General features: G+C 41.1%; 1 protein-coding gene across 1 annotated transcript in view; it reads right to left on the bottom strand.

Annotated features, from left to right (window-relative positions):
• LOC142664427 (NACHT, LRR and PYD domains-containing protein 12-like) overlaps nt 1-14,994 on the bottom strand; it is a 197,193-nt gene that overhangs the window by 148,642 nt on the left and 33,557 nt on the right. The window contains exon 4 of the mRNA XM_075843495.1: nt 2,627-4,325. Within this exon, the coding sequence (XP_075699610.1) occupies nt 2,627-4,325 (1,699 nt within the window). The remainder of the gene's footprint in view (nt 1-2,626; nt 4,326-14,994) is intronic.

Here is a 14,994-nt window from a genome sequence, read left to right as displayed (position 1 = left end):
GTTTCAAGTAATAAAATAAAACAATTGCCCTTTTTCACTTATCAAGTACTTTATTGTTGAAAAAAATAAATAAACCATACATATTTGGTATCGTCACGACCGTAACGGCCTGAACTAAAAAAATACTATGTTATTTATTCCACACGGTGAACGTCGTAAAAAAATAAAAATAAAAATAAAAGAACAAAGCCAGAATTTCAGTTTTATGGTCACTTTGCCCTACAAAAATTGGAACAACAAGTGACCAAAATGGTACCTATAAAACCTATAGTTCGTCTCGCAAACAACAAGCCCTCAAACAGCTCCGACGAAAAAATTAAAAAAGTTATGGTTTTCACAACATTGTGACAGAAAAAAAGACATTCTTTTTACAAAAGTAATTTTATTGTGCAAAAAGTTGTTAAAGAGGCTCTGTCACCACATTATAAGTGCCCTATCGCTAACATAAGGAGATCGGCGCTATAATGTAGGTGACAGTAATGCTTTTTATTTAAGAAAACGATCTATTTTCACCACTTTATTAGCGATTTTAAATTTATGCTAATGAACGCTGTATATATAAAAAAAAAAAAAACTTTGCCAGAATTGCTGTATTTTTGGTCACCTTGCATCTCAAAAACTAGGATTAAAAGTGATCAGAAAGTCGCATGTGCCCCAAAATGGTACCAATAATAATGGCAGCTCTTCCCGCAAAAAACAGCCCGCATACCACTACGTCTATGAAAAAATAAAATTTGTTAAGGCTCCAATAAGTCAGGAAATAAAAAAAAATATGCAGCTGTGCAGGTCTGAGGGGAACATTTCTTCTGTTTCAAAAGGGGATTTATCAAGGCCCTAAAATTAGGGAACCAGGAAGGGCAGGACACAAACATATCTGCTGGAAGCGAGGGTGCCCGAATTGTACCAGTAAGGGGAGGACCCAAACATATCTGCTGGAAGCGAGGGTGCCCGTATTATACCAGGAAGTGGAGGTCCCAAACATATCTGCTGGAAGCGAGGGCGCCCGTATTATACCAGGAAGGGGAGGACCCAAACATGTCTGCTGGAAGCGAGGGCGCCCGTATTATACCAGCACAACACTTCCTAGCAAAATTCCCCAATCTGCAAAGGTGTGGAGTGTGGACCAAAAGGGGGATAAGAAAGGACATTTATCAGTGCGACACCGGCCTGTGCAAAAACACAGCGTAACACACATCTGTGGATTATTTTATTGTTTTTTTTACCCCATTATTATACCACCTGACTATGCCCCTGATGCACTCTGCCCAGCTTACATGTACCCCCACATAATGGAAAATACCAGCAATACTCAAACAAAACTACTACAAAGCTAAATCCACGCTCCAAAAACCAAAAGGCGCTCCCTCCCCTCTAAACCCTACACTGTGCCGAAACAGCAGTTTACTTCCACATATATGGCATCGGCCATACCCGGGAAAATCCTTTTAACAATTTTGTGGGCGTGTGTCTCAAATGTCATAAGCTGGGCACCACATATTTAAAGCTGAATTGACATATCTAGGGAAAAATGGCAATTTTTACTTTGCACCATCCGCAGCGCAATCATTTATAGAAAAGACTTGTGGGGTGAAAATGCTCACTACACCCCTTAATAAATGCCTTGACGGATATAATTGCCAAAATAGGGTCACTTCTCAGGTTTTTTTTTTATTATTTCACATCTGCAATTGTGAACTAATACATTGTAAGTCGCATAATTAGACCTCAATTTCGCAAGGTACGCTTTCCTTTCTGAGAGTGGTCGAATGTCCAGGCAAAAGATTAGTGCCACATGTAGGATGTTTCAAAAATCTGGAAACACAGCATAATAAATTACAGATGAGTCTTTTCATGGAGGTACAAGCTGGGCACCACATATTGGCAAAATTGCCATTTTCACTCTGCAACATCAATTGCACACTAATTTCTGGAAAACACCTTCGGGGTTAACATGCGCACTACACCCCTAGGTGAACACCTTGAAGGTTGTAGTTTCCAAAATGGGGTCACTTCTGGGGAGTTTCCACTGTTTTGGTCCCACAGGAGCTTTGCAAATGTGACTTAGCGCCCAGAAACCAATCCAGCAAAATCTACACTCCAAAAGCCAAATAGCGCTCCTTCCCTTCTGAGCCGTGCCGTGTGCCCAAACAGCAGTTTATGACCACACATGGGGTATTGCCGTACTCGGGAGAAATTGCTTTACAAATGTCGAGGTGCTTTTTCTCCTTTGTTTGTTGAGAAAATGCAAAACTTTGAGCTGAAGCTACGGCATATTGGAAAAAAAAATTATTTTTATATTCACTGCGCAATTCTAATAAAATCTATGAAACCTATGACACCCCCTCCTGAGTTTTGTAGCCAAAAATAGAGAGGGATGATGTGGTCGCTAATAGAGCGCGTTCCTCTCGCATGTACAGCAGCTGAGAGTCCGGTTGCTTTGCCTGATTCACTTTTCTGTAATTATGGGAGGTGCTCTCTCTGGTGGCCAACATACGAAAACAAGTCAATTATTTAATTTTTAATACTGCCCCAACTTGTGAAAGGAAAAAAAAAAAACACCACAAAAATTAATATAAATAAGTAACTTAAAATAAAAATAAAATGATATTAAATTTGCATATTTTACCTCAGATTCTGCAGGTTATGTAACACTGGTGCAAGTCTTCCTAATCCTTCAGTCTGTAAGGAACATCCATGTAGATTGAGTTCTTCTATATTTGTGCAGGTTTCCAGAATAAATGCTAACACTGCGCAGTCTAGCGCCGACATGTGAACACCAGAAAGGTCCAAACTTGTGTGTGATTTCAATGATTCCTGCACTAGAGCCTTATTCCGGGTTTCATACAGATAGAAGAATGTCCTGAGAAGACGTCGCTTCTTGTCTTCACTTTCCACCAGACTCTGTTCTTCTAGAATGAAGTTCTTCAGCCAAGTGATAACATCTCTGGAAGCCTGAGCTGCTTGTTTCTCCAGGTATCCAGCTAGTATTGATCTGGTGGAGCCGTCTGATAGACCACACAGGAAGCGGAGGAATATTTCACCACGTCCATCAGAATAGGATTTGGCTTCTTTCAGTGATTTCTGTAACTTCTCAGGAGAATAATCAGTATAATGCACCAAGGCAGAGAAGAACTCCTGAACAGTAAGATGTAAGAAGGAATAGGTCACAGGTCCCCCCGATTCCATAAGAAAACTTGATAGGAGCTTTGACTTATTGTCCACATCGAAAGAATCCAGATCTCGTTCATCAAAAATAATCATGTGATTCATTACTCCATGTTCTGCCATCCATCCGATGGACTGCAGGAGCTTCTGAGCGTCACTTTTGTGCAGGCTGTGATTGGACAAAATGTTGGCGACAAATATCGCAAAAAGCTGAGTTACCGTTTTGGGTAATAATGACACCTGCTGATCACTACTTGTTAGTTGGAAGCTCTTGGATAAGACTGTACAGATGATCCAGCAGTAGGACGGGAGGTAACAGAACGTGTACAATGTGTCGTGCTGCTTCACATAATTAAAAGCCTTTTCTGACAGTTCTTGGTTGGGAAAAAAAATTTCAAAGTACATCCGTCGTTCTTCTGGAAAAAATCCAGTGATTTCTACTATTTGCTGGAAAACTTCACAATTAATTGATGCCAGTTTGGTCGGGCGACTGGTCATTAGGACAGAACAACCATTAAGAAGAGACTTTCTCACCAAACTAACGACAATCTGACCGCAATGCTCCGGCTGTTTAGGATTAAAGCACAAGGGACGTGATGAAAAATCCACTTTATGAATGGTTTCATCTAAACCATCGAATATAAAGAGAAGTTTCTCTGGATCTTGTAAGATGATCCCGAGCTGCTCCTGCAGATGTGAGTATTGATGAAGGATCATGGTCTCCAGACTAACCTTATCCAGTCTGTTCAGCTCCCGGAATTTGAAGAAAAAGACAAAAGAGAATCTTTGATAGAGATCCCCCTTCACCCAGTCACAGACAAACTTCTGCATCAGTGTGGTCTTCCCTACACCTGGCACTCCGCTCACCATTACCATATGTGGCACGAGTCTAGAGCGGTGGCACCAACGGAACATCTTGTTGGGGTAAATGCGTTGTAATTCATTTTGTTTTTTCATTAAATATTCCTCATGTTTTACCCCGGTCCTTATGAGCTCATTCTCAGAGCGTTCTCTAAAGTGATCAGTGGAGACAATGATGAGGTTCACATAACGTGTAGAAAATGGAAAACGTTCCTCTCCCTGGTTACATCCTGGAGGTTTGTTCTCTAGAAGATTCTCAGTTTTTTCATATAAATGTTTCTTGTGACAGTTCTGGACGTCTGTGGAAAAAATAAGACAATAAATGTAAAGATGAGAAGATGAAACAAAACAAGCAACTTCTCCAATCTCCATAACAAATACATTTATAACCTATTTATAGTTATAAAAATTATTAATTTCATTAAGTGGAATATGGCCATCATCTCTGTATATAACTCTGATCCCTGTATATAACCTCCATTATCCCTGTATATAACCCTCATCATACCTGTATATAACCCCCATCATCTCTGTAAATAACCCCGATTATCCCTGTATATAACCACGATTATCCCTGTAAATAACCCCGATTATCCCTGTATATAACCTCGATTATCCCTGTATATTACGCCGATCTTCCCTGTATATAACGCCGATCATCCCTGTATATAATCCCTGTATAAAACCAACATTATCCCTGCCCATCATCCATGTATGTTAACTAATCAATCCCTGTATATAAACCTCATAATTCCTGCCCCCATCATCCCTGTATATACCACCCAGCATCCGTGTATATAACCCTATAATCCCCATCTTCCCTGTATAGAAACCACCATAATTCCTGTATATAACCCCAATCATTCCTGTATAATACCCTCACCATCCCTGTATATACCAGACAGCCATCATCCCTATAAATAATCCTGATCATCCCTGTATAATAACCCCATCATCCCTGTATATAACCCTCATCAACCCGGTATATACCAGCCCACCATCATCCCTAAATATATTCCCTGTATATTATCCCCATCATCCCTGTATATTACCCCAATCAGCCCTGTATTTACCAGACAGCCACCATCCCTATATATAACCCCCTTCATCCCTGTATATAACTCCGATCATCCCTGTATATAACCCTGATCATCCCCGTATATACCAGTCATCATCCCTGTATACACAAGCCATCATCCCTGTATATAACCCTGATCATCCCTGTATATACCAGCCAGCGATCATCACTGTATATAAACCGCATAATTCTTGTATAAAACTCACATTGTCCCTGCCCATTATCCCTGTATGTTACCCCATCATCCCTGTATATAAACCTAATAATTCCTGCCCCCTTTATCCTTGTATAATATCCCCAACATCCCTGTATATAACCCTCATCATCCCTGTACATTACCCCATCATCACTGTATATAACCCCATCCTTCCTGTATATACCAGACAGCCATTATCCCTATATTTAACCCCGATCATCTCTGTATAATACCATCATCCCTGTATGTAACCCGCATCCCTGTATATACCAGCCCGCCATCATCCCTATATCGAATTTCTGTATATTATCCCCATCATCCCTACATGGATATAACTGTACACAAACTATGGGGGAAACTTATTCAGACTGGCGCTTCATAGATGCTGGAAAATGGTGATATACATCTTACGTGTAGTGTTGGGAGAGAAAAGGGGGTAAAGTCCTGCACTCTGGTAAATGTCCCACTTATTTATCACATCTCCTAAATACAGAAGTTTAGTGTACGGATACAGTATTACATTCACACTGTACGTACAGATACTGCACTAGAACCAAGCCTCAGAACATATATACAGTTCCAGAGCCAAGCTCAGTACATACACAGCAGCAGAACCAAGCTCGGTACATATATACAGCACCATTACCATGCTCAGTACATATATACAGCACCATTACCAAGCTCAGTACATATATATATATATATATATATACACACACACAGCACCATTACGAAGCTCAGTACATATATATAAAGCACCATTACCAAGCTCAGTACATATATACAGCGCCATTACCAAGCTAAGTACATATATACAGCACCATTACAAAGCTCAGTACATATATACAGCAACATAACCAAGCTCAATATATAAATACAGCACCGGAACCAAGCTCAATACATATATACAGCGCCATAACCAAGCTCAATACATATATACAGGACCAGAACAAAGCTCAGTACATATATACAGCACCAGAACCAACCTCAGTACATATATACAGCACTAGAACCAAGCGCAGTACATATATACTGCACCAGAAACAAGCTCAGTACATTAATACAGCACCAGAACTAAGCTCATTCATATATACAGCACCAAAACCAAGCTGAGTACATATATACAGCACCAGAACAAGCTTAATAAAGAAATCAATTGCCAAGCATCTTTAACCCCTTCCTGACATTTGCCGTATGGGTACGCCATGGAAAGCTAGTGCTTCCCGCAATTTGCCGTATCCATACGCCAAATGTTTGGCACCAGCTCAGAAGCTGAGCCGGTGCCATCATCGCCGGATCTCAGCGGTATCTTACAGCTGGCATCCGGCTGTAATGGCGGGGACTGAAATTAGCTTCGATCCCCGCCATTAACCCCTTCAATGCAGCGTTCAAACGCGATCGCTACATTTAAGGTGTTTGTAGCTCATCGGAACCCTAGCAATGAAATTGCCGGGGTTCCGGTGGCTGCAACGGCAACCGTACTTTACAGCTGACATCCACCGGTAACGGCAGGAAACGGAGCTAGCTCCGATCCCTGCCAATAACCCCTTCGATGCAGTCTAAAGCGATTGCTGCATCTTAGCGGTTGCTAGCAGATCGCCAGCCCTGACAGACAATCAGGACTGGTGACTGCTGCTATGGCAACAGGAGACACAATGGCCTCCTGCTCTGCCATTACGGAAGCTGATTAGGCCCCGCCGGGAGGCGAAGCCTAATCGGCTTGCTGTCAGTAGATAACTGACAGATCTAATACATTGCACTACGTAGGTAGTACAATGTATTAGAAAAAAAAAAACTGATAGTTGGACCTTCAAGTCCCCTAGGGGACTTGAGAAAAAGTGTAAAATAAGTATAAAAGAAAAGTTTGAAAACATAATAAAAGTTCAAGTAATAAAATAAAACACAATCGCCCTGTTCCCTTATCAAGTCCTTTATTATTAAAAAAATAATAATAAACCATACGTATTTGGTATTGCCGCAACCGTAACGACCTGAGGTATCAAAATATTATATTATTTATTACATGCAGTGAACAGCATAAAAAAAAAACGTAAAAAAACTATACCAGAGTTTGTTTTTTGGTCACTTTGCCCTACAAACTTTGGAATAAAAAGTGATCAAAAAGTCGCACGTATCCAAAAATGGTACCTATAAAAACTATAGCTCGTCTCGCAAAAAACAAGCCCTCATACAACTCCGTCGACAAAGAAGTTAAAAAGTTATGGTTCTCACACTTTTTTTACAAAATAATTTTATTGTGCAAAAAGTTGTAAAACATAAAAAAGTGCTATAAAATATGTATCGACGGAATCGGACTGACCCGCAGAATAAAGTTAACATGTAGTTTATAACGCATGGTGAACGCTGTATAAAAAAAACTAAAAAAACTATGCCAAAATTGCGTTATTTTTGGTTACCTGGCCTCCCAAAAAATAGGATAGAAGGTGATCAAAAAGTCGCAAGTACCCCAAAATGGTACCAATAAAAACTACAGCTCGTCCCACAAAATAAAAGCCCTCATACCACTACATCTATGAAAAAATAAAAATATTTATGGCTCTAATAAGTCAGGAAATAAAAAATATAGAGTCGTGCAGCCCGAGGGAAACATTTCTTCTGTTTCAAGAGGCGATTTATCAAGGACCTAAAATTAGGGAGCCAGGAAGGGGGGGCCCAAACATATCTGCTGGAAGCGAGGGTGCCCATATTATACCAGGACAACACTTTCCCAGCAAAATTTCTCAAACTGCAAAGGTGCGGAGTGTGGCCCAAAAGGGGGATAAGAAAGGACGCCATATATCAGTGAGACACCGGCCTGTGCAGAAAGGATTGTGTCACAGCGTAACACACATCTATGGATCATTTTATTGTTTTTTTTAACCCATTATTATACCACCGGACTATGCCCCTGATATACTCTGCCCAGCTTACACGTACCCCCACATTATAAATGGAAACACCAGCAATACTCAAACAAATCTACTACCAAGCAAAATCCACTCGCCAAATGGCGCTCCCTCCGCTCTGAACCCTATAGTGTGCCCAAACAGCAGTTTCCTTCCACATATATGGCATCGTCATACCCGGGAGAACCCTTTTAACAATTTTTGGGGTGTGTGTCTCCAGTGGCATAAGCTGGGCATGACATATTTAACACTGAAATGGCACATCTAGGGAAAAATATAAATTTTTAATTTGCACCATCCGCAGCACATTCATTTATGGAAAAGACCTGTGGGGTGAAAATGCTCACTACACCCCTTAATAAAAGCCTTGAGGGGTGCAGTTTCCAAATGGGGTCACTTCTCAGGGGTTTCTTTTTATTATTTCACATCTGAACCTCTGCAATTGTGAACCAATACTTTGTAAATCGCCAAATTAGGTCTCAATTTTACATGGTACGGTCTCACTCCTGAGCCTGCTCGAATGTCCAGGCAAAAGATTAGGGCCACATGTAGGTTGTTTCTAAAACCGGGAAACACAGAATAATAATTACAGAGCTGTCTTGTTATGGAGGCACAAGCTGGGCACCACATATTGGCATATATATCGAAAAAATCCCATTTTCACTCTGCAACATCGAGTGCACACTAATTTGTACAAAACACCTGCGGGGTTAACATGCTCACTACACCCCTAGGTGAATGTATTGAGGGGTGTAGTTTCCAAAATGTGGTCACTTCTGGGGGGTTTCCACTGTTTTGGTCCCACAGGCGCCCAGAAACCAATCCAGCAAAATCTGCACTCAAATAGCGCTCCTTCCCTTCTGAGCCCTGCCGTGTGCCCAAACAGCAGTTTATGACCACACATGGGGTATTACCGTACTCGGGAGAAAATTGCTTTACAAATGTTGGGTACTTTTTTTTCCTTTATTTGTTGAGAAAATGAAAAATTTTGCGCTAAAGCTACTTCTTATTGAAGAAAAAGGATTGTTTTTATTTTCACTGCCCAATTCTAATAAATTCTATGAAACATCTGTAGGGGTCAAAATACTCACTACAACCCTAGATGAATTCCTCAAGGGGTGTAGTTTCCTAAATAGAGTCACTTTTTGGGCGTTTTCATTGTTTTGTCCCCTCAGGGGCTCTGCAAATGTGTCACGGCCTCCGCAAATCATTCCTGCTAAATGTAATCTCCAAAAGCCAAATGGTGCGCTTTCCCTTCTGAGCTCTGCCGTGTGTCCAAACAGCCGTCTATGACCACAAGTGGGGTATTGTTTTACTCGGGAGAAATTGCTTTACAAATTTTGTGGTGCTTTTTCTCCTTCAGTCCTTGTGGAAATGAGAAAAAAATAGCTAAACCTACATTTTCTTTGAAAAAATGTAGATTTTAGTTTTCACGGCCTACTTCCAATAATTTCTGTAAAAAACCTGTGCGGTCAAAATGCTCACTTTACCCCTAGATAATTTCCTTGACGTGTGTAGTTTCCCAAATGGTGTCACTTTTGGGGGATTTCCACTGTTTTGGCACCGCAAGAGCCCTTCAAACCCGACATGGTGCCTAAAATATATTCTAATAAAAATAAGGCCTCAAAATCCAATAGGTGCGCCTTTGCTTCTGAGGCTGGTGCTTCAGTCCAGTAGCGCACTAGGGCCACATGTGGGATATTTCCTAAAACTGCAGAACCTGGGCAATAAATATTGAGTTGCATTTCTCTGGTAAAACTTTGTGTTATAAAAAAAATTGGATTCAAAATTTATTTCTGCAAAAAAATATGAAATTTGTAAATTTCACCTCCACATTGCTTTAATTCCTGTGAAACGTCTAAAGAGTTTAGAAATTTTCTAAATGCTGTTTTGAATACTTTGAGGGGTGAAGTTTTTAAAATGGGGTGACTTTTTGGGGGTTTCTAATATATAAGGCCCTCAAAGCCACTTCACAACTGAACTGGCCCCTGTAAAAATAGCCTTTTGAAATTTTCTTGAAAATGTGAGAAATTGCTGCTAAGTTCAAAGCCTTGTGACGTCCTAGAAAAATAAAAGGATGTTCAAAAAACGATGCCAATCTAAAGTAGACATATGGGGGATGTTCGTTAGCAACAATTTTGTGTGGTATAACTATACTGAACATATTGAGCAAATTTTGCCAGTCACATAAAGTCCAATGTGTCACGAGAAAACAGTCTCATAATGAATAGGTGAAAGCATTCCGAAGTTATTACCACATAAAGTGAAACATGTCAGATTTGAAAAATGAGGCTCTGTCAGGAAGGTCAAAAGTGGCCAAAGAGTGAAACGGTTAACCCCTGTTATATGTAGTGTGTACCATGTGAAACGCCAGCTCCCAGCATGACCTAAACAATAGTAAGGGTATGCCGGGAGTTGTTTCACAAAAATAGTACATACATGACGCTGCAAGCCATACAGTGAATATAGTACTGATCCAATACAGTCGCAAGCAGAATTAGCAACTACAAAATGCACGGACGCCCTGATTGGAGTCATTCTCTTTCCCTTAGTTACACCGCTACAGCCTCTCTACTAACACAAACTCCTCATAGTGCCTCACACAGTGACTCTAAATATATAATAGTGCCATACACTGTGCCCCTAAATACAATAACGGCACACTGTGCCCCTGATAATAGTGCCAAGCACTGTGCCCTCTGAATATATTCATGCCACAGTGTGTGGCTGATCATAGTGCCACACACTGTGCCCCTATTAAGAATGTGCAACCCACAGTGCACCTTAAATATATACTCACTGCCCCATAAACAATAATAATCTATAGATCGTATAAGGAATGAGAAATATTTATAATCCATATTATCCCTTCATTGAGTTTGTATGCAAAAATAATTTCTTGCTTATCTGCTGATTTGCTATTTTTCCTGCACAGGTGAATGTAAAAATATCTGGAACTCCTCACATCTTACAAGATGGTTTATTTGCATAAGGGATCTGCCTGAATACGGCTCTGTTCACACTTGTTATTATACTACTCCCAAATTATACATTGAATGTTTAGCCCTGACATATGGAACTTTATGATGTACAACTGAATATAACGACCATTGAATCTAATTGTGAATAAATATATACCACGTGGATAGTTTTTAGCACGATGACAACTTTACTTAAAGACATTCGACTACACGGTTGTGTACAATAAAAAAATAAAAAAGATAATACAGATGCATAAAGCCCAGACATATACCTAAAGGACACTTTTTTGCCATACGTCGGGTCCATTTAAGGCTATGAATATATTTGCATATAGTCTGGAGCATTTTATGAGGGTTCACCACAGACTAAACATTTAAGTTGCAAAGTTTTTTTCGTGCATTTTTTTTCTGATATTCACTGTTAGGCTGGGTTCACACTTGCACGTCCGTTATGGCTCAAATTACTGAGCTGTCTTCAGGAGAAAACAGCTCCGGAATTTCAGACGTAATGGCATGTGCAGGCGTTTTTCGCTGCGTCCATTACGGACGTAATTGGAGCTGTTTTTCCATGGAGTCAATGGAAAACGGCTCCATTTACGTCTCAAGAAGTGACATGCACTTCTTTGACGCGGGCGTCTTTTACGCGCAGTCTTTTGACAGTGGCACAGTACAACGTAAAACCCATTCAAATGAATGTGCAGATGTTTGCCGACGCTTTGGAGCCGTAATTTCGGACGTAAATAGGGTGTGTGAACCCAGCCTTAGATGAAGTTAGTCATACGTGTAAACTGCCGGGCACATTTATTTTGTATTAAGATCACAAGGTCGATTTTTTAATAACATGTTGGCATAGATTGTGTAATAAATTTGGGGCATAATATGGACTTTCATGACACTATACATCTACAATACTCCCAGAGAGGAGCTAGAAGTCAGGTGGTTTCATAATGTAAAACAAAAAAACACCAGTACAGCAAGATCTGATCACCATGAAACTCTCAGAAAGGCCGTCAGTTCTAGCATCTTCCCTTCTGAAATTCATAGAAATGAAGGTGTTCATAAAAGCTGCTGCCTAGGAAAAAAGCCAAGACACATACTCAAGGGTCTTCCTGGAGCTCCAAGCATCTGGTAAATGAGGGCTCCGTTACTTCAACCGATACTCTATATGGACAAAAGTATTTGGACACTTACACGTTACACCTACAGGAGCTTTTATAACATACCATTCTACATCCATAGGCATTAATATGGAGTTCCCCCCCCCCCCTTGCAGTAAAACAGAATCCACTCTACTGGGGGCTTCCTACAAGATTTTGGGGTGTCTGTGGGAATTTTAGCCCATTCATCCAGAAGAGCGTTTGTGAGGTCAGACATTTATGCTGGCCAAAAGGCCCTGGCTCTCCGTTCTAGTTCATTCCAAAGGTGTTGGATGGGGTTGAGGTAAGGACTGTGCGGCCAGTCATGTTCTTCCACACGAAACACACACAACCATGCCTTTATGGACCTTGCTTTGTGCACTGGGGCACAGTCATGCTGGAGCAGAACATGGCTGAACCCCAAACTGTTCCTACAAAGTTGGAAGCCACAATTGTCCATAATTGCTGAGGCATTAAAGTTTTCCTTCACTGGGACTAAAGGGCCTAGGCCGACACATGATAAACAACCCCATAGCATTATACCCCCTCCACCAAACTTTAGAGTTGACACAATGCAGTCAGGCAGGTAATGTTCTCATGGCATTCGCCAAACCCAGACTTGTCCATCAGACACAACGAGATAGAGAAGAAACACTCCACAGAACACGTTCCCACTGCTTCGTTGTCCAGTGGCGGTGTAATTTACGCCGCTCCATCCGACATTTGGCATTGTGCTTGGTGATGTAAGGCTGGCATATAGCTGGTTAGCCATGGAAACCCCTGTCATGAAGCTCCCGGGGCACAGTTTTCGTGCGGATGTTAGTGCCAGCGGAGGTTTGCAACTCTGCAGTAATTGAGTCAGCAGAGCGTTGGGGACTTTTATGCACTTTGCAACCCCGCTCTGCAAATTTGCATGGCCTGCCACTTAGTGGCTGAGTTGCTGTGATTCCTTCCCCTTTGCAATAATAGTTGATCGTGGAATATCTAGAAGGGAAGATTTTTTTTCTTTACAACGACCCTTTATTTCGCAAATGTTTGTTAAGGCGACTGCATGGCTGACTGCTGTATTTTATACACCTGTTGCAATGGGACAGAATGAAACACCTGAAGGAGATGATAAAAGAAAAAGTGTCCCAAAACTTTTGTCCGTATAGTGTATATCATTCAAGTTTTAGGAGGGAATCCAAGGTTTTCTTTCTGTCCATTTCCTTTATGTGGGAGACATGATGGTCTTTATAGGACTTCTGCATATACTAAAAGGTACCTGCGGGCAGCCATTTTTTTCATTCAGCTGTAACACACCTTCACTTCGGCCATCCAGAATTTGGCATCTTGCCCTCCACTTCGTATTAATAAAGGTGATATCCTCCTGTGGTAGCCTCCATAAAGTAAGGAACATTATTACTGTGGTCTTCTGAAAGCTCTGGAAAGTCAGAAAATATCATCCAGATTCTTCTACATCAGACCCTGAGCCTCCTCAGAGAACCAGGCTGACTCAAACTGGGAGAAATCAAACTATTTCCACAACCATCCAAATTTTTCAAGGGCCACATTCCTGCAGCCCGTCAGTAAAGCACCCTTAGGCCAAGTTCACACTTAGTTTTTCGCGGAATCAGCGCCAAAAAACTGCAGAAACCGCCTCCCATTGAAATCAGAGGCATTTTTTTTCTTGCCGTGCTTCACGTCTGACCTCCCATTGAAATCAATGGGAGGCAGAAAAAGTGTTTTTCGCTGCGTTTTTTGCCCACCGAGCTCAAAGGCCGAAGGCAAAAAACTTAGCGAAAACCGCAGCAAGAAAGTGCAGGCAGGTCAAAATCTGCCTCAAAATCCCTTAAGGAATTTTGAGGCAGATTTGGTCACCTGCAAAATACTCCATGTGAACAAGGCCTTAAGGTCAGTATACAGGATGCTAGGTATCATGAGTCTTGCCATAGAGGTGATTTTTTTGGGCGCATCGAACGTTCAATCAGAATCCTATCCAAATGGGACAAGATCACTAAGGTCCTAAATGAGAAGGTCCTTAACCTGGTGGGGAAATGCACAGAACAGATGATCCTTCTCCCTTATACAATAGATGTATAACAGATAACTCGTAGTTAGGCTGGAGAGCTTATATTATCCATTACAGTTCTAGGTTCCTGATCATTCCAAGAACCAGAGATATCTTCTAACCTCAAAATACAAGGGCAGTCTCTTTCCTATTCTTCCAATAATTGAAGGGACAGACATGATAAATGTGTGTACCAACTACATGACCAGAGCCTCTTGCATAAACCATCAAGCTGGTACAGGGTTGATGTCACTATTTTAGGAGGCAAACTGATTAATTGTCAGAGAAACATTTTGGGCATCTTTTAGCTGTGTACAGTCAATGAGCCCTCAATATCCAGCCAACAGATTAAACAGAGGCTTAAAGAGACTCTCTCACCACATTATAAGTTGCTTATTTTACAGGTGGCCTATCCAACCAGGACGGGATGTCCATTCACAATCCCGACACTTCGGTAACGTTTGTGTGTGATTTACAGCACAGCGAGCGTAATCTCGCGAGATCACGCTGTAAACTGTCATTTACAGCGAGATTACGCTTGCTGTGTGAGTAAGTCACACACAAACGTTACCGAAGTGTCGGGATTATGAATAGACATCCCATCCTGGTTGGACGCGATGT

This window comes from Rhinoderma darwinii, chromosome 12 (assembly GCF_050947455.1).
Source record: "Rhinoderma darwinii isolate aRhiDar2 chromosome 12, aRhiDar2.hap1, whole genome shotgun sequence".
Lineage (NCBI taxonomy): Eukaryota > Metazoa > Chordata > Amphibia > Anura > Rhinodermatidae > Rhinoderma > Rhinoderma darwinii.
The sequence above is the reverse complement of the archived record's forward strand: the minus strand, read 5'-3'. Positions and strand labels throughout refer to the sequence as shown.